Source organism: Talpa europaea (genome assembly GCF_964194135.1).
Source record: "Talpa europaea genome assembly, chromosome: 16".
Classification (NCBI taxonomy): domain Eukaryota; kingdom Metazoa; phylum Chordata; class Mammalia; order Eulipotyphla; family Talpidae; genus Talpa; species Talpa europaea.
This window is the reverse complement of record NC_140084.1, coordinates 28,293,821-28,320,433: the sequence shown is the minus strand read 5'-3', so window position 1 is coordinate 28,320,433 and position 26,613 is coordinate 28,293,821. Positions and strand designations below refer to the sequence as shown.

Below are 26,613 nucleotides of genomic sequence, written 5' to 3'. Positions count from 1 at the left end.
GATTGTGTTTCTCATATTTTAGGAACAAAGTTGTAAATTAATCTAGTGCCCAACTTCCTTCGTGCTCTTTCCCATTGTTGATTATGCATCCTATTTCATTTTGGGGGACTAGGGGAGTGTCAGGGGTTAGGGGTTTTTTTGGAGCAGCAGACATGTTGCAGAGCCCTTTAGGTGTCTAGGTTTTTCATCTTGCCTCTATCTTTTGTACTGGCTTTCTGTCTCAGGTTGGTTTTGATTTTCTGCCCCATTCTACTCATGACCTGAATGCCTTTGGTGACTGGAAAGAAGCCTCTTGGCTAGTGATTCCAGTGAGTGATGCCCAGACCAGCATCATTGACCTCACTGTAAATATGCTCAGGCACCACCCCAGGACTACTGAATCTTAGTAGGTGGGGCTCAGAACCTGTGTTTTAACAAACCCCCTAGTTTGTGAACTAGGGGAGTATCTTGGTTCACCTGGTTAAGTGATCATATTGATAGAAGTATAGTGTAGGTAAAACCTGTTTTTCTAGGCATCTTACCAACCTTTAAGCTTAATTCATTTGTGGACCAATGCTGACCTTTCACTAACCAAACTGTAAAGCAGTGTATTTATCTTGTAATTACCCTTGTTTTTATCTTTGTTCCATCAAGGACATAGTAGTCTCAGATGTTAAAAACTTATGATTTATAATTGGTCATTGATTATTTTTTTCCACTGTGGTGGTATTGAATCTGATACTGAGGCTGTAGCTGAAAATACGCTGCCTAAAAAGCAGTCAGAGCCCACAGGGGAGTGAAGAAAAGAGAGAGACAGAGGAAAGGAAGTGGGGGGATTAATAATCCCATCTTGGTTAATCATCATTATCCTCTCTGATCGCTGTGAGCGGATGTGCTATTGCTCCTGCAAATGTTAATAATTCATGGATGGACTATGCCAAAGGGAGGCCTTAAATCTGGTCTCTCAGCAGATTAAATACACCGTCTGCCATCAGTGGGAGCCAGAAGAGATGAAAGATGGACTTGTTGTTTTTATTCACTAACCTCATTTTCTCTTTCTCTTTAGCTCCTCTCATTTTCATTGTCTCTCTTTACCTTTTCATTTGCTATTCTCTCTACCTCCCTCCCCATCAATGAGCTCGGGAGACCTGGGGTCTACCGTTAATGACATTAGATTTTACTTTTTCTGAGCTGCTAGTAACAACAGATGCCATGAGAAAAAGCAGAGAGCAGAATAAGTATTTCCTTGGAAATGTCTAAATCAGTCTGCATATTTGAAAAAATGTATTAAAATGTGCAGCCTGTGTTTTAGAAAGCCTTTGAAATGGCTTCTCTTTGCTCTGAAGAATAATCTTGTTGTATAGGCCGTTGAATATATACTATTCGTACTTCATATAGGTCTTGTGGCACTTTCCCATTTTGTAGATGAGGAAACTGAGGCATTAGATGAATGATTTGTGTAGGGTTACTTACTTAAAACCCAGTTCTTTTGACTGCAATTTCAGTATGGTTTCCACTGGAATTATTTACTTCTTGATTTTAGAGATCATATGTAGATAACCTAATGGGGTGTTTCACCAGATTAAGTTCTAATAATATTCAGTAGCTTCACAGAAACACAGCAGGCTAAATTCTAAATGTAAATTTGCCGAGAAGCACCACCGTTGGAAAGGTTGACAACAGTCACATTTCCTAGAGGGGCCAGATAATGATTCTTAACATCCAACAGATTAAGCAATGTATGCTGCATACTTAACCCTGTGTGTGACACTTTGTTAAGTACCCTAAATAGATAAAACATGGTGCCCATCTTTATTAAATTTTCAGTGTTTTAGGTCTACCCAAGAGCATCTGGCTACTTGAAAAGCCTGAGTATTGACTGGAAATGTTTTGGTTTCCCCAGTTATTTGCTGGAGGATTTAGTGGTAAAAGCATATTAATAAAACCCCACCATTGTTTTTAAAATGATTCCTACCTGTGACACTGCTGGAGGCTGGTGGAGAAAAGAGTGGTATGGAGAAAAAGATTTTTTAAGTCAGCCTAATTTTCAAAAAATTGTTTTAGAATTACAGAGTCTCTTGTCTCCTTGTAGAAACAGGAAGGTGCAGCAGAGGGGACCTGACCAGGGCTCTGTAGGGCAGCATGCGTTCCTGTGCCGGCTCACGGCCACTGGCTCCCAAGTCTGGGCTGTCTGTCAGGACCAAGAGTCATGGGTGATTATGGGCAGGCCCTTCCTCTCCCCTCTCCTGCCTCTTCATATAGGGCCCACATCCTGTGTGGAGTCCCCAGGCTTTCTGTTTCAAATTCATTATGCGTTATTTCTTATAGAAGTTATACTCTGCTTATTTGTACTATATTTCAAGGTCTGCATTCTTGAATATAATTTTATTACATTTTGACGCCAGATTTCGTTTATTGCTTTGAAGAATTTCACGTTCGACTTTATAATATATTTGTGAGATTCCTTCTTGGGAAAACTTCAGAAACGTGCATATTGTATGTCTTGTGTTTGAAATTCTGACCAGATAACAAAATAAGTAGTTTTCCTTTGTTTAAATCATTGAGGGTTGGATAATTTTAGAAATCCTTTTCTTTTTGTTGAGATGTATTTACTACTACTACTACTATTATTTGTTACCAGTTTCTGACTTTATCTTGTTTTCTTGACATTAGTAGAAAAATGTGTGTAGCAAAACAATTACATGAAAATTAAGGTTTTAACATTTCTAAAATAATAGTAATAATATAATGGACCTTGCTTCAGAGTAACCACATTTAAACTTTAAATATCTATTTATAAAAGAAATCCGGGGTAATGTTTAATTTTAGTTTTCCTTCAAGTAACAGCTTTCCTACTGAATTTAAAATGGAATTTGTTTAAAAGAATGTTATTTACAATCAACCTGGTAAGAAATTCATCTGGTGTGTAGAGTACATTGGAAACAAGAATTAGCAAGCCAGCAGCCATTCTTTCGTATCCACCATCATCCCCCATGCGGAAACTTAAAATTCCATAAAATCTGGGACTCGGACACACACCGGAGCAATTTTCCTCAGTATAGTGTCCCCTAGTGCTGTGCAAAGAGCCCTCTCTGCAAACAAGAATCCTGGATCCTGAAGTTAGAACCCGAAGCTGACAGACACCGATAGACACATATATGGCAGACACAGGATGAGCACTTGTCCCTTGGAGTTTCTGAAACTGGAGAAGAATTTGAGGATAGATGCTTCCTCCTCCCATTTTAATGCCTGTGCCCATTAGTAACTGCATTTACATGGGGAACTTGAAAACATGTTTAATGTGGAAATACTTCTTCTGAAATTACTTTCACCTACGTGAGTTAAATTTCTAGCCCACCTCTAAACCCTGCTCCCTCTCTTTTTGGTTTATTGGCTATACCTGGGGCAGGAACCCCATTCTGAGGCAATGGGAACTTGGCCTCTAGGTAGAGAGCTTTCTTTGCCCTGTTGTTTATTGACCCTTGGGCAGAAAGTCTGTATATGGGCAACTAGAATAAACCTTAATTTGTTGTACTGCTGAATAAAGATATGCAGAAATCCTCTGATTTTTATTGACTGCCTAAATCTGGAATTCCTCACTTAGAATGATACACAAGGTGAAATGTCACCGATGAAAATAAGCAGATTGCTTCTTCATTCTTAGCTGATTTGTCAGGATAAATCTACTGTGAATACCACATAACTGACTGTGGGCCAGGACCATCTCATTTTCCCTGAACCTCCATGACTTTAGATGCAACTGAGAAGGAAGCTGACTTAGGGAACTGAACGCTGCTGGTAATGATGCTTAGTCACAAAGGAGAGTTTGATGCCTCTGCACACTGGCCAAGAACCACCTCAGCATCTGTGTTACTACTAAGACTGCAGTTACTCTCTCAGGAAACTGAAGAGATGTAACCAAACAAAAACAAGTAAAAGTAATATTTAGCTCCTTTTAAATAGCTGCGTGAATCTACCTGGGTAGGACAAGTGAGCACTAATAGAAATCAATGAAGGAGTTGTGTTGAGTGCCCATTAAGGACACTATGGTAGGCACTGATGATAATTAGGATAAACATAAATTCTGGATACTGCCCTCCGGAAGCACATTGTCTGCTGTCTGGAGAGCTAACATTCCTATAACAGGATCAAACTGTCCCAGGCAGTGTAATGTGACAGGCAAAACTGAATGGAAATGACAAGAGATTTCTAAATGCTGTCAGAGTCCAGAGGAGAGGGAAGAGGGTAATGATAAGTGGATTGTGGGATAGCTTGGGAAGACCTTTTGGAACAGAGAGGATGCGAATGGGCCTTGAAGGATTAAATGGGTTTAAAAAGGACATGAAAGAGATATGGAATAACCTGACCAAAGTCAGGGAGTGAGAACAGAAGTTACTAAGAAATAAAGCCTGTCAGAAAGGGGTCTGGAATGTGGGGAGAGTAAGTGGCTAGCAGTGTGGTTCAGGCAGCAGTGCTTCTGACCGTTGGAGCAGGTCATTGTCAAGAAGACAGGACGGAGGGTGTGGAAACGCTTATGAAAGTAGTTTGGCCAGTGGAAGGATGCCTTCTGAAATGTTGTTCAGGGGAATTGTGATAATCTAGCCACAGCGATGAGTGCCAGGGCCAGGTTGGTGACAGAGTAAAAGATGGGTGCAGGATGTTTGGAATAAACTGTTGCCGCACTTGTTGATGTAGGATGTTCAGAAGTAATTCAAGGTTTGGAGCAAGGAGTAGGATGGGTGCTGATGGTCAGGGCTGAGAAACTAGGAAGATTAACTAGATTGAGGGTTAAGATTTCGTTTTAGTTTTTGATGACCTGGCAGGACATAGCCATGGAAATGCCCCTGAAACTATTAGAGATGATATAACTCTGCTCAGAAAATTATGCAGAATTTTTCAGAGCCACTGGCCTATAGGTAAGAGTTGCAGCAGTGAAAAGGAATGTTATGGGAGGGGAAATGTAAGGCATGGGCCACAGAAGGGGGACAGAGTCTCAGGGCAGAGAGGAACTAGGAGGAGCGTGGTGGGGGTGGGCTGAAAAGGAAAAGCGGAATCTGTCTTTCCCCTGCAGGCTGCTGGTAGCGAGCAGTAATTGCCCAAATCACAGGGCCTCCCTTTAGCTCTTAAAAGAACGTAACCACCAGTAATATTACTTGATCTTCCCAGCAGCTTGTGAACCTGGCAAAAGGCAGGACAGAGCTCACCAGGTATCTGTAAAAGTTTGATTTGGAGGTGAAGGTCTGTGTATTTTAGAGCTTGACAGTTGCTCCCTTAAATGTGGTCATTTTTCCTGGTGATTATTATCATTTCCTTGAACCACAGAATTTCAGAGGCTTACTTTTTTCCCCTGCAATTTTATTTATTCTTTATTAATGTAATAAATGATTAATAGGCAGAACACAAAACAATACTACTACTACACCTACTGCTACTACTATTTCATCCGCAGTATATGGATCTAAAGAAATTTGCACCATCTTCCCCCTCCTTTTTTATTTTTCCATACTCAGAAATCTTTCAGATCAGTTAAGTACATGAAGGAAAAAGTCAAAGAGAATTTGAAATCTGGATATCTTAACTTGGAAGAAGTGTTTCCACTTTTAAAGATATTTCTGTCTTGTCTTGTGTACCTGTACTTTGCTGAGAAGTTTTTAATGGAGGAGCTGGGAGAATCCGTAAAGAGATGGAAATAGAAAAAACAAACTGGACATCTTTCTATTATTTAAGATCCCTTATTACTATGAATTTTAAGAAACTAAAGGCATGCTTTGTTGCAATTTTGTATGGAATACTGTTTGAAAATTCAAGCCCTATGTGAAATTTGGAGATCTTTCAAACACACAGGGTCTCTATAATACACTCTGGTTATTGTGTAGTACGATCCATTTGTCCTTACAAATTGGAATTTTTTTTTTGTATAGTGGCTGTGATATTCAGGTTAGCTGCTCTTGCTCAGAATGGTTCAGTGCACAGAGGATTCTGAGAAGATGGTACCAGTCTCCTCTGCATTTGGATAAGCCAGCCTACTTTGGCCCTGTGTATTAATAAATGTTGGATCTACTTCTGTTTTAGTTTTGGGTGCTTAGGGCTCTGAAACCAAAATACAAACTTAAACAATGAACTACCAAATAGATATTTAGGAATGATTCACTTTATGTGTAGCTGGCAATAAACAAATGAAGAAAGCACCTCCTTTGTAAGGTGGCTTCTTTTCAGTACTTTTCACAATCTTCACTTACATATTCAGGCATCTGCTGGGTTAGGCAGGTCAGTTAACACTTCTTAGCAAGTCTGTTCCACGGTCCTTTGCAGCCAGAATATTCTGCAACTCATTTGGCTTCCTTGGGCTACTCATAGATTGGGGGGAAGACAGTCTGAACTAGTTTACAATCTAATCTAACATCACACTGACTAGGAAAGACATCACAGTAGTGACTCACTGAAGTTGTTGTTGTTGTTGTTTAGCAATTAAAGGTAGCTTTGTGGCCTCCCTTTGTGGCGCAGCGGTTGAGCGCTGGGCTGCGAAGCTGCCTGCAGCCTCTGCAGTGCCGGTTCAATCCCCGGCTGCCAGCAAGGGTCCCACATGGAGTGCAGACCTCTCCTGCCGCCCACTGCCCCCCTCAGCAATGTATTTCTTCGGTCTGTCTGTTCTTTTTTTTTTTTTTTTTTTTTTTTTTTTTTTTTTTTATAGAGGCATGTTCCATTTATTTATTTGTCTGCTTGTTTGTTTGTTTTGTTTATACATGCACTGGGTACAGTCAGAAGCGCGGGAGGGTGAGAGAATTCACCAGAGCCAGAGCGGGGGCAGAGCAGGCAGAAGGACCGAGGTACACTGCTGAGGGGAGCAGCGGGCGGCAGGAGAGGTCCGCGCGCCATGTGGGACCCTCCTCCGGTGGCCGGGGAGCAGCCGGGGATCGAACCGGCGCCGCAGAGGCCGCGGGCAGCTTCGCAACCCAGCGCTCAACCGCTGCGCCACCGGGGAGGCCCCGGTCTGTCTGTTCTGTTCCCCACTCTGGCTCTAGTGAATTCTCTCTCACCCTCCCGCACTTCTGACTGTATTTATAAATCTTTAAAAAAAAAAAAAAAGGGTAGCTATGTATTTTTTTTCCACTCTTCTGTAGTGAATTACAGCTGTTTTCCTGAGAAATAGGTTTTAACCATCAGTGAAATGGTTTTACTATAACCACACTTAGGTGTTTGGGTTCTTTTTTGCCTTGTCCCCTCCATCCCTAGGCAAAGATTCCTATTGCTGCCTATCTACTATGCACCACTACAGTGTTTATTTGAACAGAAACAAAAGAGTTAGCTTCTTGTACTGATTCAGAGAAAGGTCCCCCTGGATTGCCTTTTGTTCAGTAATTGGAGCATAAGCTGAGCCTGGTTAATTTCAAAGCTACCCCCAACATATATCCCCCCCCCCCCCTTACTCCTGCAGTGTCTGAGCTGCTAGTGGTACCTGGTGTTTGGTCTGGATTAAAAAAAAAAAAAAAAAAAAAAAAAACACTTGAATTAACTCCAACTACTATGACATCTGATATGGCATCCAATATCACTGTTGGTGCAGTTAATTTTGCGTTAGGGTAAGAAACAAAACTAGAACGCTCTTCGGCTCCATAGCACTTGTTAACACATGCACCTCCAAATTATGCATTTGGTGTTATCACAATGAATAAAACAAAGAAAATCATGAGTTGATTTTTATGTTAGTAACATAAGTTCTTTCATTGTTATTCACTGTACAGACACAAGTGTGTTCCTTTTTCCATTCTTTTTAGTTTAGCTTTTTTAAAAAAAATAAGGCAAAAACATCCAGAATATCTCAACTCCAAGCATTTAATTGGCAAAAGTTTTAAGAAATATGTTAATCGTATTAGTTTTTTTAAGCAACAAAGCCTAACTTGGTTGTGCCTCTTTAAATAATAAAAATGATTGTAGATGAATGAGAGTCTCAAGTAATCAAATTCTAGATGCTAAGTAGCCAAGTTAATATTTGTATAAAAATATATTATGAACTTGGCAAATATGTATTCTTCATCTTCTGCAGTATAAGTATTGGTTTTGCAACCAAGAGATTGCAGTTGTAGGGTTTATGGGATTTGTTTTTGGAAATGGAATGGTCTTTTCATTATTCTGCAATCTGCACCGTAATGACGGTCCACTACCTGACTGGCCTGACTTTAATCATCTGGTGCCTGATTCTTAGTGTGGTTTCATCTTTGCTTTTTCACAAGCTCTGCTATAATTGCCCAGTTGTTTGCTGCATTGAATTTCTTTTAGTGACAATGGAAAATACATGCTAGTATTTTAATATAGTCTTTAATTTTCAGGTTATACATTAAAACATGGAGGAAAAAAAATCCCTTTCTGAGGAGTACTTTTAAAACCATTGTGGTAGAATGAGAATATTCATTACTTACACATCATATATTTCCCCCTAAATGTTGTACAAAGAAGTGACAGTTGAGCTGAGCATATGTTAATAAAAGGTCTGCATTTTCCTGTGTCACTGACAGTTTCATTGGCTGTATATTCCTGAAATGCAAATAACCTTGGTTCTGTTCAAAGCTATAATTAATCTGAATAGTTATTTAAACAGTATCGAAATCTTTTAACTACTAAGAGGCCAGATATTTAAGGCGGTGAACATGCCGTTCTGTTGAGAGGATAGTGCAGTTGACACGGGCACAGTGATCTGGGATCATGTGTATGTTGGATCTACACATTCTGTAGACTAAAATGGCAGAATCTGTCTGCTGCTGTATAAAATCTTTTAACTACCATTTATTTTAGCATCATGGCATGTGCAAATTCCTGCTGCTCAGTTAAGGGACCAGCTTCACAACTGGTGTTACAATCTGTGGACACAGCACTGCATCACAATGCAGCAAATGCATTTTCCACATTAACCAAACATGACAGCTGAAGCGATTATTAACCTTGCAAGATGTCGGAAGTCATCAAAAATTCACATCAGAGTAATTGCAGTAGCTTGGGTTGAAAAAAAGTATCATAGCATTTCTTGCCTACATGTTGTCTCACCCCTTCTTAAATCTTAACTTGGTACAGTCCGTTAACAATAAAATACCCTTCTGTAACCTATAAACTGTTACTCCCATCAGTTTGTGCTTTCAAACTGATGACTGACTTCTCTGAATTTGTGTAGAGCAGCAGGAATGATGATGCTGTGCCCCAGGGACTTCAGTGCACCCTTTTTAAGGGGACCCTGCAGCCTCATTGTCTAATTGACTCTTTAGTGCTTCAGTCATGTCAACATTTGCAGGGTGTTCTCTTTTCCTTTTTCTTCTCTCTCTCTCTCTCTCTCCCTCTCTTTCCCTCCTTCCTCCCCTCAACTCCCCCTTTCTAATTCTGGCTGTTTGGAGTGGGAAAAACTTGAGCACTGGTTCCAGCGGAGCTCATCCCACATAGAAGGTCTGGAAGAGCTGCCGTGACCAACAGCACCAACCAGTCTTTAACTCTAAATTTGAGAGCTGCAGGTAGGATTGCCTGTGTATTTTAAAGACAAATGTAAAGATAAGGGCACCCTGGTAAACAGTGGACAGCATGTTGTTGTAGGAACTCTGAAAAACAAGGTTTTGGTTTGCTTAAAATTTTGAGATAAATTCAAAAGCATTTAACTCATTTCATATAAAAAGTACTTTTTCTCCTGAGAATTGTTCAGATTTGTGCCTTGTCATTCTGTTTTTTTTCCTCTAAAAAAAATATATTGGGTGGGGCAGAGTGGTATTTGCTTAAAGATTCAAGTAGTTGGTTATTTAGAATGTTTGCAGGCTTCATCTTTAGGTACTAATGTGGACTTAAGGATTTTTTTAAAACGATGAGTATGAAGTGCAGATTTCTTACATGAGGTGAAATGCTAAAATTGAATTTCTTTTCTTTGCTAGAACCAGATCCTTCTTTGGGATTGTAGGTGCTGTGTGTATAGGAAGAAATGTAATCATTTATATTTGTCTTAGGAAAAAGTAATATTAGAGGTATTTGGAATTATCTCACAGGAATTGCTCTAGCATAAGACTGTAAATGTGAAAAATTAAGTAGTAGGGTCAGAGATGTGAATTCTTAAGTATTATCAAGTGTTAACAATTTAAATTAAGACAGTTACTTTTCATTTATTAAATTCATCCTCAAAAGAGTATAATTGAGCCCTTTAAGTATATTTCAAATTTTGGTGTGGAGATTGTGATTTGTGTATGTGAAGTGAAAACTTCCTAAGTCATGTAAGCATTATCAGGAGAGAAATAAAATTATAAGTATTGCCTATCACACTTGTGATACCTTGATTAATATTAGAGATAAAGTGCTTTTAATTCAGCATTTTAAAGCAGCTTGCTTGTTGTCTTCCCTTGAAAAAACAAAACCAAAAAATGCCAAAGGTATGGCTTTTTATCCCAAGAATGCATTTATATCTCGGGACCTGTAGGGTCTGGACTTCTTTCCGAAGCATGGACTTGGAAATTGCTCACCTAGTTGAGAGATTTAGCTTCCTTCGGAGGTGTGGGACTTTCTGCACTCTTAACAATAGGAAGACTTGAGGAGCTGTCAAGTGGGGAATGAAGGAGAGCTGCTCGGGGAAGGGAGAGGACTGTGAGAATTTCACTCCTCTCAGCATTGGAGGTTCAGATTTACCCACGACTCTGATTCCTTTAAAACTCTGACCGGGTGCAGCATTGCAAAGAATTGATTTCTGAGATGAGACAATGAGCTGTGGTTTGCATTTTGTAAAGATGGAGGAAACCTCTAACACTGACCCTGTATGGGAGATGACTCATTTATTCCTGTCTTGGTACAGTTGCAAATTATTTTCCTTTGTCTGAAGTGGGTGGATGCCTGCGCCTTCATCAGAGCTCCTTAATTTAATGTATGGAAAATGTCTCAGCCACCATTTTTAACAATTAGCTGTATCATGGTTGAGGTGAGCTGGGTTCTGAAGGCAGCTGCAGGGCCGTTTCATTTACATTAGGTTCTATGGCACAAGAGCTTTGTTACTGTAAAACTCAGAAAATGAATTTGCACACTGCATAGAAGAGTTCTCTAGGAGGGTGGAGAACATTCTCAGAAAGAAAATGGAATCCTTTTGTCTACAGTAAGTATTTCTCATATATAGTGGCGAGAGGTTGAAAATTTGTCTTTGGTTGAGGGGACAAGATGACTTTAAAATGAACACTGAAATATTAAAAGTGTAACACAGGTTTTTGGATGCGTGTTTTATGTATGTGTTAGAAACCAAGTGTGATAGATCTACTTGAAATACAGGTTTTATGAATGATTTTAGCACGTTTTCAACTAATTATTCATTGGTAATTTAAGTTAATGAGAAGTATGAATTTATCACTAGACAAACATGAGGAAAAAGAAGAAATCCAAGTATGGTATATTTAAGAGTGTTCAGGCTGCTTTTCACTGTCTTTTACAGTTTGTTTTTTTATTCTTAAGAAAATTGCTGAATTTTAGTTTAGTTTTTTTTTTTTTTTTTTTTAAGAAAACTCCCATGTTCATGGTCTATGATGGCTGAGTAAAATGCACAAGAAAACATGTTTTAACAAAACAAGATTTTGTCTTTTAAAAAAAAAGTAGATTGAGACTTTACTCTCATTCATGGGGATAATTTTTAGTGCCTTCGTTTAATTACTAGTTGTGACTTCAAAGTTACTTGTGGAAAACTCTTGTTTGTGATTATAAGCTTAGAAATCTTGATGCTTAAAATTAATTGGATTTGACTCGGCTATTCCTTTGTTCCTTTATGCTGTTACTAAGAGGAAACAAGTGGATTTTAACTTTGATTTGTATGTTTATCTTTTTAAAAGCACTTAACCCTGAAGAATTTATAGTGAATGTATTTTATAGTAAACTGTATCATGAAGAATTTGCTCAAAATGCTTTAGTAGCTGTCTTCAGGAGTTGAATCTTCATAGAATTTGGTGTCTGAGGATGTTTTTGACTTGATACCAAATTTATAAAGCCGGCTGTTTTTCCAGGTCTCTTTGCATTAGCTGTTGTTGATTCTATTCACTGAATGCTGTTTTCTCTAATTAATAGATTTTTTTGAAAGGAGGGGACAGAGGAGGTTTTTTCATACCAGCCTTTTCATTGAAATAGGAAGACCCAGTTGCCTTAAAGCCCTGTTTAGATGGCTACAAAGATGCCATAAAATCTTGTATAAATCTTGTGCTTTCAAAATAATTGTTTTAATTCCAATAGAGACATTTAATATATTAATTATTTTGATACATGATAGAATGCAAAGGGATTCTTTTCCCTTGGTATTATTATAAGACTTGTACTTTGCAATAAAAGAGTTTTAGGGTAACAAGTTAGAATTCCATTTTAATTATAGCTTTGTTTGATAAAATGTTTGGATGCATGATATGGAGGGTATCGCAGATATTTCTTTTGAAATTTGTTGGTTAAACCTGGTTGAAGATGCTGGTCTTATTTCCACTCAATGACTGTGTGTAAGCTGTGTGCTAGTGCTCTGGGGAGATGGCAGAGACCTAGTTTCTTAGCATTTTCTTTGCCTCTACCATGGTCTACTCAAGTTTGGCTCCTGGGAAGAGGTTCTCCTTGTAGGGTATCCTTGTAAGGTATCCCTGAATCTTTTCAATCTGGAAGCTCTTCAGTTTTCTCATGAAATTTTAACCTGGCTGATAGTAAAGAGCCAGGGGCTGGTTCTGTTTCATACAGAAAAACATTCCTGGCAGACTTTTGAATGCTCTGACAGTACCATCATGTAGATAAGCAAGCATGTCGGCCAGACCGCTGGGAAATATTCTGTGGCACTAAGATGGCAGCGAGGAAGGAGTAAAATGGAGTCACCAGGAACACTGTGATGAAGGTAGACCGTGTGAGTTGGTTTCCATCAGTCAAGTTTGAAGGCACCTCTAGTGTCACTGCCTTGCTAATTTTTAGTTACTTCTTGTTCTCTTAGAAGATAGAAATTTTGGAATTTTTCCTGAAGTAAAAACTTAATTAGCACCTACATCTGGATAGCTTCTGAATGTTGCCTTTGAGAAACTCCTGACAAATATTTAAAATCTATTAAAATAAAATTTAATTAGATACTTTATATTAACACTTCTGAGATTCTTGCTTTGCTCTTTTTTTTTTTTTTAATAGAAACTTCTTCCACTGTAGTGTAGTTTTTCAGAAAACAGGACATTATGCTTCTTTATTGCAAGATGAAACTAGCATTCCTGTGAAATTATATTACTTATCTTTGATTCTCGTTTTCATCCTAGCTTTTGTGGCTTTGGTTATTTTCTATATATAATATATGTTGACTTTTCCCAAACCAAAGTTTATTGTATTGCTTGTGTGTGTTTGGTTCATGGTATGCAGTATTTTAGAAGTGAACATAATGATAATAACAATGTTAATTTCTTAACTCTTCCCACTTGTCTCAGTTGGAATTTCTGGAGATAGCTTTAGAGTTTTTGTAGGACACCAGCTCATTTTACAGTTAAGTAAAGCAAGGTTTATTGTAGTTAAGCAACTTTTTCAAGGTCAGTTATCTGGGGAGCAGTTCATTTCATCCTAAATCCAAAGCCACATGGCTCTTCGTCTGTGCTATGCCCTGCTTCTGTCTGCATTTGACGCCATCTCTTTCTCTTTGCGGGTTGACTGGTCACCCATGGATGTAATAGATTGAGCTTTCAGCAGAACTGTCTTTGCTTTAGTGATCTAACTCAGAAATACACTGCTTTTCAGTCTTGCCAGAAATGACTTAGTGAGCTGTGCTTGGAGTCTTCTGCATGGGCCCTGCTGTAAGTGATACTCACTATGAACAAACAATTTAAAATAACCTACCCTGCAAGCTGAGCTTTTAGGTCCATTGTGTCGACTTTGCATGAATGATGAAGTAGTAGTGCCCTGGACTGGGCGTAGGTGTCACATCCATCCCCCGGAGCAGGGATGGAGCTGACTCCAGGTGTGAGGGGAGCCTTGGTACAGGGTTGCCCCTTCTCCTCCTATGGATAGACAGGGTGAAAGGTTTTAGTTCCCTGTCAGTTTTGGGCAATTTTGTATGCAATAACTGGTCTTGCCCTTTCTCCTCCTGTGTATTTGCCACTCCAGCTAAGCAGTGTTTCCTGTTTTCTGTACCTGTGGTGACAGTGGTGAGTGGTGCATCCTGCAGTATTCTCTCAGCAATGACAGGGCAAAGTCAAAACGTTTACAAACTTAATTAGGGTTTAGAGAGAGTGTGAATCCCAAGTACTGTTGGCAGAGGAGTGCTGTGACAAATTCCATTTAAGCCAACATGAAGTTATGAAAGAGAAGGTCTCTTGTTTGTTTTAATGGTCTTAAAGAACATTTTTGAAAATAATTTCCAAATAAGAAGAAACTGCAGCAAAGCCAAAGCTCCTTTTTCTGTGACAGCCATGATGCTTGGAGCTCCAGTGCCATCAGCATAAGCAGTGCTGCATAGCGGGAGGAGCTGTGATTTTCAACTGCAGTGTAAATGACTGACACCATGTACCAGCAGGGAATTAATATGACACGTGGTTCCCAAACATTGTCTTGACTCATAGCCTCTCTGCTTGCCGGGTGGAACTTGAAGCTTAATCCTGTAGAAACCAGCCTGGCAAAAACGGCCAGCTCCCACCTGACTAGCTTGCAGGCACACCCTCTGCTATCTGTTCCTTCTCACAGCCCCCAAATCTTGCCTTTGTTTCCTTTTTCCAAGGGGAAGAAGACACTAGATCTGACAAAGTAGAGACTCTGTTTTATTATTATTATTTAAAAAAAAAAACAATACAAGGGTGCTCTAATGAGTTCTGTTAGAGTGGGCTTTCGGACCCTGGGAGGGGATGCTGGGTATTTTTGGTGCATTTCCATTTGTATACTGCAGTGCAGGTGTTAGTACCCAAAGTTCTTTATATGTGGACTAATCCATCTCCAAGAAGGAAATCAGTTCCCCCAAGATACAGTAAAACATTTTTTATTCATCCTCCTTATGTATCTTCCTTATCTTCTCATCACCGTTGAATGACTATGGGATTATTTTTTTAGATCTGTTTAAGCTATAAGCTTTGAGTGAGGAGAGGATTCTTGTGCTGCTTTTTAAAAGTCAGATGTAATTTGGCATACAGTTACATTCCACTTACAAAGGTAGATTGAAAAGTTTCTCCTTAGAATCCTCCCTATTTTTATGTCCCCAAAGGTTGACCCTAGTATGTGTGCCGGGGTAGAGATGAGATGCTTAGAGTTGCTGTCCTTGCTTGCTCCCAGGGGGCCACCTCAGCAGTCTAAGAACAGCTGGCTGACTGCTCTCCCCCCTCCCTCTGCTGCTAGCGTTCCCTCTTCTCTCTGACACCCCCCACTCCCCACCCCAAAAGGGTGGATGAGGAGAGGGATGAGGGAGAGGATGGCCAGCAGAGGCCTCACCACTGTGGTGGGACGTATCCTGCTGCAGCACACCCCTGGCTCCCTGGCACGCATGCTCTGGCTTGTGTCTCTGAGGTGGTGGCGTATGGGCACTAACAAGGCACATCCTCTCCCTAAGGCCTCTTGTGACCAGCATAGGAAAGCTGCTTACACACCCTGAAAAGTCATTCCAGGACTTTGCTGGATTTGTGGCAGGGGGTTCCACTGAAAAACATTTTTTTCTCCACTAGTGCCTAAATGGCTACCGTTTATTATTATTTCCCTCATTTCTATTATGTCCTACTTCTACCCCTCTATATGCAGTCTCCCAATAACTGAACCGAACAGTTGCTCTCCTTTCCTACATGGATAGGTAGCAGGTAACAAGAGTGCACTTGGGCTCCATTAAAGGGGTAGACTGGCTTTGCAGCAGTAGTACAAGAGATTTAAATGATCCTTATAGGGCTCCAGTCCTCAACCCTGGCCTTACTCTTCACATGCAGCAACCTTATGTGCTAAGCAGCCCCAGCTGGATGCCTTGGTGTAGAAACAGGAGCAGCATCTAGTGTCTATACTGTTGACTTTTTCTCAGCTTTCCCTTCTGGGTCATGTGAGCCCTCCTTATATTCTTTCTTTTCCCAATGCTGAAAATCTTGGAAGTTGGGCTTTTGCTGTACGGTGATTATTTTTCTTCTTCCTCTTCTTTTTTTATGATGGGGTGGTGAGGACAATAGGAAGGGCTCCACAAAAGTCAATTCAATGGACTTAAATGAGTGGCTCTATCAAAGGCCTGCGGCTGAGGTGTATTGGCACTGCTGGGAAGAGACCAAACATTCCTGTCAGAATGCTGCCTGTAAGGCCCTAATGGATCCAGGGAGAGGCACTGCTCAAAGCTGTGTTTTCTTAGGTTTAAAATCTTCTTGTGCACACTTAGTTCTCTTCAACCTGTGAGGATTTCCAGTTCATCCTGTATACCATTTTTTTTTTAATTTTTAAAAATTTATTTATTTATTTTAAAAGATTTATTTATTTATTTATACAAGCACTGGGTACAGTCAGAAGCGCGGGAGGGTGAGAAAATTCACCAGAGCCAGACGGGAGAGCAGAGCAGGCAGACTGACAAAGTACACTGCTGAGGGGAGCAGCGGGTGGCAGGAGCGGTCTGTGCGCCATGTGGGACCCTCGCCAGCGGCCAGGAATCGAACTGGCGCTGCAGAGGCTGTGGGCAGCTTCGCAACCCAGCGCTCAACTGCTGTGCCACCGGGGAGGCCTAGTATACCATTTTTTTTAAAGGAAATTAAAGCTAAGATGTATTAACTTCTAAGGTCATCTTTTTGTTTGCATGATTGCTATACATCACCCTTCTTAGAGCAATCATCCAAGAGAGCAGTGACCTTGCTCTCCTTTCATTATGATATTCTCTTGTGCTTAGAGTATCTTCTTAACAGCCCTATAAACCAGTTTGAATTATGGGAACAAATGATTTGTTTTGCTTTAATGGACCCAGGTTTATGATGTAGTTGCATGACCCTTTTTTAGCCCAGTAGCAGAAACCGCATACAGAATGGACCCCTACAGTGACAGGAAACCTGGTGCCCACCCAGCACCATGCCATAGCATTGAGGTCTGCCACCTGTGGCTGCAGAGCTGCCTGCAGGTGAATGGGTCTCCTGAGCTGGTGAATGGTGGTGCTCCACAGCTACTCCTGCAGGTCTGCTGCCACCTGCTGAATGAGAACAGCTAGGCTTTGGCATAATGCATAATGAGAAATCATTAACAACATTAAAAATATGTTACAGTTGGTGATGTCAGAAATTATACAATAGCATTAAAACTGTTACAATTGACATGGCAGTACTGCTGGCTTAGCCTGCTTTTCTGAGAGGGTATTTTTTAAAATGCACACATATAATGCATTCTGAACAATTTAAAATATTAAAAATTTTATAGAAAGCAAGCAGAAAACAAACTAAATATTTGAATTGGAGAATAAAGCCTGGAGAATAAAGTCTGTATTCCTTGTAAAAAGGAGAGTCAGTTTCTTGTCTACTAAGCTGACATTTTCTGTATTCTTACTTTATTACATCAAATATTGGTCTAATAAAATAACCAAACACATTATAAAACCTTTTGAAAGTTCACCAAATCTTGAAAATGCCTGCATTTAAATTTTTCTCCGCTCATCTTTCGGGCTTTGTTAGTAATGAACATCTCTTTGCACTTGAAATATTCCTTGAGGCGTTCTCAGTGGAGGCACCACAAAAGGAAGTTAATGAAAAGCCTGTCCACGCCATCTGATAAGCCCAGCGGCTCTCCCTGTACTGGCAGAATTTCTGTTGTGTGGAAAACAGTATTTCACTTTGTCCCTCCTTACTTCCTCCTTAAGTAGCAGTTTTACCTTTATAAAATTTTCACTCACAGGAGGTTCATTCAAAAATGGGGAAGAAGGTATGGGAAAGGTTAAGGGAGAATAGATATTTTACGCATAATGAACTTGGAGCAAAATAATGGACATGTCCATTTCACTGTCTAAAGAACTGATGAGTGTTATTGGAATTCTTGTTTCATCTTCTATTTTTTTTTTTACTTACCTTTTTTGATATGCTTGTTTTTTTTTTTCCTTGACTACTTTCTTAGCTGTGGCTTGTGTTTAGAAATTGTTTTTTTTGACCATATCGACTATTTTCTACAGTCACTGCTTGTATTAATAGTATTTTGATTTGATATGTTGATTACAGATTTTCTGTTTGTTCATACAGTAAAGATACAAACATAGTACTCACTCTGATCTTATTGGGCTCTCTTCTGGCAGAATGTCTAGACTGCTGTCGTGCCTCATTTTAAATTTGACAATCGGTTGTTCTTTTGAAGAGAAATAGACAAGGAAACGGTCTTCGTGGTTTTAGGACCATGAGAAATATGGCTGTTGTTTTGTGTTGTCATGATTTTACCTTATTTTGTTTCATTTTTTTAATGTTCAGGAAGTATTGATGGTCTTTATTTCAAACCATTTATGTAACTGTCCAACATATCACGTATTTATTGTATGTGGGTAGCAAAGAACTGTGAAAAACTAATTGTAAGCTCCTCTCTCTCTCTCTCTCTCTCTCTCTCTCTCTATTTTGCCATCTTACGTTCCGGTGGATACTGAAATTTTTCTCACAGAGACCCTTATTTCTTACAGTTTTCACTTTCAGAAAGCAAATAAGCTAAGACAATTTAGCCATTTGACAAAAACATTCTTTTGCCCACTCACTTTTTCTACAGTAGGAGTTAGCTCCAACCAGTATACTGAAGCCCAGAATCTGCGTGGTGATTAAAAACCAGGCAGTTTCATGACTGTCATTCTCAACCTCAGCCGTTCAAGGGCCTGGATCCCTCAGAGGTGACCACAAGTTTGATGGGAGAATTGGCTTACCTCACCGTGACATGCGGGTTGTTCCCATTGCACAGCAACTCACTTCCTCTGTTAAAGGTGGCCACGTGGCTAGAGATGTGGCTTGGGCAGATGTATGGTGTTTATTGTTCCACAGAAATAAAGTGATAATTTTGAAATACTGAAACTGACATCTAGAACTGTGATTTCCAGCTGAGCTTTCCTTGCTATGGACCCCTAGTAAGAAAAGTATTTTATATCGTGACCCACTTCATATGTACAGAAGTATATATAGTTGAACAAGAAGATTCACAAAAGAATACTCATCCATGGACCTGTCGCACTTTATTTCATTCAAAAAAATGCTGGTTGATTTGATGACCCGATTATGGGTTCTGATCCACACTGTGAAAAACACTGTTCTAAAAGTATGCCAAACATTTGACATTTTCTATTTCTTCCTCTATGAAATGGAGGGGGAAAAGAATAAATATATAAGCATAATGTATTGTGATGAGAGGCAGTAGATAGACAGGAAAAAAATTGAAGGGGGGGTCAGAAGCTTTGGGTTCTAGTCTGAGCTTTGTTTCCTAGGAACCAGGTGAACTTAATGTGGAGCCGCAATGTTTGACAGTTGGTGGAGCCTAAGTTAGAAGCCATCTTACATAGCCCGCTCACACTCTAAACCTATATTAAAAACCTCCTTTAGGGTGTGATCAAATTAGTACTGAGAGATGGTTTAACACTGGTTAAAAGTCAGGACTAGAACCAGATGTGAGTAATGACTCACACAGAGCAAACACCTTGTCCATGTAAGGACTAACTCTTGTTAAGTACTAACATGAGAATTAGTGGTCTTTGGACCTTCAACTTTGTCTCATCTGTAAGGGGGAACCAATACTGATACAGTCCCTCCTGGGCTCCATCTTTTTAGAGAGAAAAAATTATTTTCTAAATTTAGTCTACTATTCCCTAGGTATCTTCAAAGCAGTTGGTCTCTTGACAGATCTGTGCTTGAATTCTGCCTCTTCCTAGTTAGAAACACTGGGTTTAGTTTAAATGTCAAATCTGTTTCTTATCTATAAAATGGGGCAGAAGTGATTGAGGGGAGATGGGGTAATGATGTCGTTTCATATTGTTAAAATATTAGCAATATTGTCTTTGAATTGCTTAGAGCTTTTGTTTGGCCCGAAATTGCTTCCCGAATGTTACATGTTACAGAAAGCTTGAAACCAAAGCCCATTCAAGGAGTCGGTTAGAAGAGGTCTGTTTGCAGGACTCTGGCAGTAAAATGCTGTTTACAAATGTGGAAGTTATCTTGATTTAGCAGGCCTGTAGATGTTTATGGAATGTTCTTTACTGAATGGGTCAGCGTTAGAAGAGCCAGGTAGGGTACTGCGGGCCCTAAAAAGTGTTTGTAGGCAAGATGAGGGTTATCAGTGATAAGGAATTCTGAGGGTCACAGTTAGAAGGTTAGTGACAAGTGAGCTATTGGGCCTTCTGGCATCTTCAGTGAAGCAAGGAACCCCACTGAGGGAGAGAAGTCACCTTCATGAAGTCCTGAGGTGCCCTAGCTCACCACTACAGAAAACCTGTTTTCCATTAAGCTTTGCAAGTGAATTACTGGGGTGAGGGGCATCAGACGTGCCTCAGAGTAGGAGCTGGCAGGAAAGGAAACTTGCTCATGGAAAAGGGAAGTAAAAAAAAAGTTGAAATGAAAGCTGTGGGAAACTTGGGTTGAGGCAGGTATGTTTCTGCCCAGCCTTTTTTTTTTTCTTGAAGTGTGTTCTTTAAAAGAACCAACCACCACTAGATGGCACACAGATCCCAACAGCTATCTGACTGTGTACATTATTATTTTAAGATTTTTTTCAAAAGGCAGGTCACTACTGTGATGTTTTTTAAAAATAACATTTGATATGGAGCCTATTTTGTGTTTCATTTTATGAAGGAACAAAGAATAAGTTAAAATTTAAAATCTGTATATTTTGGGGGCTGTTTGTACCTTAGAGAAAGCCCAGTTGTTGAGGTCCGTAATGGTTAGTGGTCTTTGTTTATATGGATAATGTCTGATATTCGATTCTCATGTACAAATGCTTTGTTTAATTTATGAGGTAATATATTTGGAATGTCGCTTTGTAATGAATATTTTAAAGAAGAGAGTCATCTACCCTAAAGCAGTTATCTTTTTTTCTTAAGCACTGCTTGAAATTTCATCTCTTAGAAATTTGGAGATTGAATATCTTACAGAATATTGTGTTGTTTTTAAGCAAATGTATCTGATTATTGCAATTGTGTTTTAATTGTGTGTATGTAGGTCATATAGACATAGGTGCAGTTAAAAGAATGGGATGGGCTGGTCATTGGCTGGAAAAGCAGGAGAAACCCAGAGTAGGAAGGAAGTACTTAGCCCAGGTCCTCCCACCCAACCAAAAGGATAAAAAATTAGATGTTCTCAGGCCGTGGTTTTCACACCCTCCCCAAACTGACTTGTTTAGATAATCAGCTCCCCAGAGCCACAACCACAAAAAGGTGTAGCGTGCACAAACTGTCCTACCCATTTTTCAGGAACAGCAATCAGTGATAAGCGTTCTATAACTTTATTTATAAGCTATAATACTAAAACCCTTAGCTATAGCTGTTGAAGACCCATCATAAGAGGGAATTTACAATAAAGGTTTGCTGACTCGATGTGATCATTTGCTATGAAGGGTATAAACAAGGACCATTGAAGTCTGTGCTGTCATTTTGTGTCTGATTCCCCTATGATGGCTTGGAGCAGGCATGTAGTGACAGACTGCCCCATGCCTTTGTGAGTGGACCACATGGGCTTCCAGCTCTGGTTTACTGAGGCTATTATATTATTAGGCAAATGGCCAGTGCCTCTCCCTACCCCACCTCACCACCAGTTATCATATAGACTTTTGGAGAAATCTTTTGTGTCCTCAGAGTTGCCTGAGAGCTTCCTCAGGGACTGCCCTGGAGGAGATTACGAGGGAGCTATTCCTGTCCACTGGGCATTGTCCCTGCCCATCCTAGTGCACTGCCCAGGTTGGCATGTGACAGCAGGTATGGAGAAATCTTCGCCAATACATAAGGGATATGGGGAATCTATGGAGATTAGTAACATTTCATTTAAATTTATATCACCAGTCTATGTGACCCCATTTTTTGTTCTTTTACAAACCAGCAGCCTCATGTCTTAAATGGTTTAAATTAGATAAATTAACACATTATACTTGTTAAAATATAAGAAGTGACCAAAGCTAATTATGTCAATAATTTTCAGGTTAACATATCATTTTAAATAGTTTTTGCTTAATTCTACTTTGTTATATCCCCATCAGAGAGTTCCTTTAAAAAAAGCCAAGACATGATTCAGAAAAATACAGGTCATTTTGAACATGTATAAATGCAGCAATAGTGTACTTAACATGCATGTACCTTGTATTACTGAGGGTAGGTTATCTATAGGATAGCTTGAATGCTTTCATATTACAACTAAGACTTTGATCTCTGCCTGCTGGTTGATAGATAATTTCTTGTTCCTACCCAGCCCCTATACCCCAAGCTGTGGTTCTTCCTTGTGTAAAGGGCAGGGTATTGGCACAGAGGCAGATGCTGAAGTCCACTGGGCAGCTATAGCTGTCTTTCAGGACACTGTTAGGACAGTGTCACCCCCTTTCTGCCCCAAGACCTCAGCTTGAGCTGTAAGGTCAGTAGCAGCAAAGGGGGCACCCTGGGCATCTCTCTTTCTTTAATGTCACCAGCAGAGTTAATCTCATCAATTCTAAAAGCTACTTGTATTGAACCTTGGGCCAGGAGCTTGATTACATTATCTCTTTCGATATTCATTTTGCAGATGAGTAAGCTAAGGTTTACAGAGTTTGGGTGACTTGGCTAAATGGAGGCACCAGCACTTGAAGCTAGATCTGTTATTATGTTAATTGTGTAGGTGCATTTACAGGCATTCACCCAGACTTGTAGACTGTCTCCTCTTCACCCTACCTACATTTAACAAGCAGCAGATGCCAGCAGGCCTGAAATAGGGAACACATGTGGTAAAACCCAGAAGAAATGCGTCAATAAATGATTATTAGGACTTCCCAGCTGTTGGCAAACAAGTGAAAAACATCCAGACAAATGGATGACCACAGTTTCCTCAATATTAGGAAGAAATTGAAGAATATATTGAAAGGTTAAGCAGCAGTTTGAGTAACTTCAAGCGGCTGCACAGTCAAAGCTCTATCTATAAAATGGGCTGCATAGGAGAGGGGCAGTCTTGAATGTTGGCAATTTATATGTTTCTAAACATGGGTCTCCACACTACTGCTTTACCTCTGACAGCCATCTTGTGTCCCCAGAATGGAAGAAACTAGGAAGTATCTGTAAAAACCATCTATTTTGATACTTTCAAATTAAGTTTTGATAGGGTTAAGGTGGGTGGGATAGCAGATATCCTGTGGTTATTTATTCCCCAACAGTATACTTTTGATTATTTGAAGGTTCATTTTAATCCAAGTTATATTGTTCTTTCCCTTTCCCCCCTTTTCATAGGGCTTCCTGAAGAATGAGAAGGACAATGCCTTGCTGTCTGCCATTGAAGAATCCCGGAAGAGGGTAAGAGACGAGCCCAGCATAGACGCGTACCATTGTGACCGCAGCATTGTCCACCGGGGAGGCAGCTCTGGAGCTGGAGTCTGCCCTAATCCCAGCTCTCCTGCCTAGACTGCGAGTTCACCAGAGGGAGTTCTAAATAAACCATTCTTTGCAGAAAATACCGTGCTTGTAACTCTGCATTTGGTGACCAAAATGCATCTGAAACACTGGACTGGTCAATTAATTATTAAATTAATCTTAAAACTCTTAAAAGAAGGGTCAAATAATTCTTTGGTTTCAGTGTTATAGTATAAATGGCATTTTAGTTTCTACTGAATCAGCTTAGATAATTAATTTTCTTCAACTTCTCTTCCTTTTATCACATGACTTGATTTTTTTTTTTATACAAGTTTCTCCAAGCTCTTTAAAAATGCCAGAAAAACAAATGCATGTCCTCTTTAAAGAAGTGTCTTTTTAATTCTTTTGCCCATTTTTTGACTGGATTGTTTACTTTGTTTTTGTTGATCAGTCCCTTATCAGTTGTATTGTATGCAAAAATTTTCTCCCAGTCAATAGTGTGTCTGTTTTGGTTAATATCTATTTTGCTGTACAGAAGCTTTTTAGTTTGTAGTCTAAAAGTTTATTGCTGTTTTATTTAGTTCAACTGGATTGCAAGTTTCTTTTTTTCTTTTATACTTTTTTACATCATTTTTCATTTTTGCACAATGTATACATTTTCATCTTGGTTATAGACCCCATACAATTCCCGCTCCCCTTGTTTTGATCCTACTCCCTCCTCCACCCCAGTGCGCCCCCCCCCCCCCCGGCCCCCCCCACCGTGTGTCTCTGGTTTATAGTTGCTAGTTGATTTGATTTTTACTTTATTATAATTAGGTTTTTTCCTGTCCCTTATTTAGGTTTTCTAAATTCCTGCTATGAGTGAGACCATCCGGTATTTTTCTTTTTCTTTCTGGCTTATTTTGCTGAACATGATCCCTTCCAGCTCCATCCATGTTGCTGCAAATGGCATGAGTTTTTCTTTTTTGATTGCTGAGTAATATTCCATTGTGTATATGGACCACATCTTCTTGATCCAGTCATCTATTTTGGGGCATTTGGGTTGTTTTCAAAGCTTAGCTATTGTAAATAGTGCTGCTATAAACGTAGGGGTGCAGGTGCCCTTTTGTGGGTTTTTTTAAATTAATTAATTTATTTATACAAACACTGGGTACAATCAGAAGCGCGGGAGGGTGAGAGAATTCACCAGAGCCAGAGCGGAGAACAGAACAGGCAGACTGATGAAATACACTGCTGAGGGGAGCAGCAGGCACAGCAGGAGAGGTCTGCGCACCATGTGGGACCCTTGCTGGCAACCAGGGATCTAGCCAGCGCTGCAAAGGCTGCAGCTAGCTTCGCAGCCCAGCGCTCAACCGCTGTGCCACCAGGGAGGCCCTGCAGGTGCCCTTTTGAATTAATGTTTCTGTGTCCTTTGGGTAAATACCTAGGAGTGGAATTGCTGGATCATATGGAAGCTCCATCTTTAGCAGGTTGAGGAATCGCCACACACCTTTCCATAGTGGTTGCACTCCCACCACTTTGCACTCCCACCAGTAGTGCTGGAGAGTTCCTTTTTCTCCACATCCTTGCCAACATTTGTTGTTGCTAGGTTTTTGTTTTTTTTTTTAAGACAACTTTTTTTTTTAATAATTTTTTTAAAAGATTTATTTATTTATTTATACAAGCACTGGGTACAGTCAGAAGCGCAGGAGGGTGAGTGAATTCACCAGAGCCAGAGTGGGGAGCAGAGCAGGCAGAAGGACCAAAGTACACTGCTGAGGGGAGCAGCGGGCGGCAGGAGAGGTCTGCGCACCATGTGAGCCCTTCCTCTGGTGTCCTGGGAGCAGTAGGGGATCGAATCGGCGCCGCAGAGGCCACGGGCAGCTTTGCAACCCAGCGCTCAACCGCTGCGCCACCGGGGAGGCCCTGTTGCTAGTTTTTTTAATATGTGGCATTCTCACTGGTGTAAGATGGTATCTCATTGTAGTTTTGATTTGCATTTCCCTGATTGCAAGCGATGTTGAACATTTTTTTTTTAGTTTATTTATTTTTGCATACAAGAGCTGGGGTACAGCCCAGAGAAGGGGGGGCGGTGAGAGGATTAACCAGAGATAGAGTGGGGAACAGAATAAGGCAGACTGACTGAAATACACTGCTGAGGGGAGCAATGGATGAGTCAGGAGAGGTCTGCTGCACCATGTGGGTTGCTCCCTGGCCGGCCTGGGATTGAACTCATGCTGCAGAGGCTGTGAATTGCTTCACAGTGCGGTGCTTAACCCCTTGCGCCACCAGGGAGGCCCAATGTTGAACATTTTTTCATATGCCTGTTGGCCGTTTTCATTTCCTTTTTGGAGAAGTTTCTTTTTAGCTCTTCTGCCCATTTTTTGACTGGATTATTTACTTTGTTTTTGTTGAGTTTCATCAGCTCTTTGTAGATTTTTGTGATCAGTCCTTTATTGTTAGTGTTGTGTGCAAAAATTTTCTCCCTATCAGTGGGGTATCTCTTTGTTTTGGTTACTGTCTCTTTTGCTGTACAGAAGCTCTTTAATTTGATTTAGTCCCAGCTATTTATCTTTGCTTTCACTATCACTGCTTTGGGTGATGTGTCTTTAAAGATGTTACTGAGGTGTATGTCATGTAGTGTTTTGCCTATATTTCCTTCTATATATTTTATGGTTTTAGGTCTTATGTCTAGTTCTTTTTCCATTTTGAGTTGGTTTTGTGCTTGGTGTGAGGTAGTAGTCAAGCAGAAGCTTTTTAGTTTGATTAATCCCAGCTGTTTATCTTTTCCTTCACTTTCTTTGCTTTGGAAGAAATGCAGATGGCCAATAGCTATATAAAAAAATGTTCAATATCCCTTATAATCAGAGAGATGCAAATCAAAACTACCATGAGATACCATCTTACACCAGTGAGAATGGCACACATTAAAACAGGCAACAACAAATGCTGGTGAGGATGTGGAGAAAAAGGAACTCTGCTACACTTCTGGTGGGAATGTAAACTGGTCCAATCACTGTGGAAAGCTGTATGAAGGTTCCTCAGCCTACTAAAAATGGAGCTACCATATGACCCAGCAGTTCCAGTCCTACCAGTCTATCCAAAGGACACAAAAACATTAAATGAAAAGGATACCTACACCCCTATGTTTATTGCAGCACTACTTAGCCAAGACATGGAAACAACCCAGATACCCAAAAACAGATGGCTAGATCAAGAAGATG

General features: G+C 40.1%; 1 protein-coding gene across 5 annotated transcripts in view; it reads left to right on the top strand.

Moving 5' to 3' along the window:
- The window catches only part of NUP93 (nucleoporin 93), a gene marked incomplete at its 5' end in the record, with an annotated part of 87,503 nt that overhangs the window by 18,965 nt on the left and 41,925 nt on the right, over positions 1-26,613 (top strand). For 2 of the 5 annotated variants that reach the window (XM_084257806.1, XM_084257805.1), the window contains one exon: positions 23,291-23,353. The exons of the other annotated variants lie outside the window; for them this stretch is intronic. In XM_084257806.1, the coding sequence (XP_084113932.1) occupies positions 23,291-23,353 (63 nt within the window). The remainder of the gene's footprint in view (positions 1-23,290; positions 23,354-26,613) is intronic. 5 annotated transcript variants of the gene reach the window in all.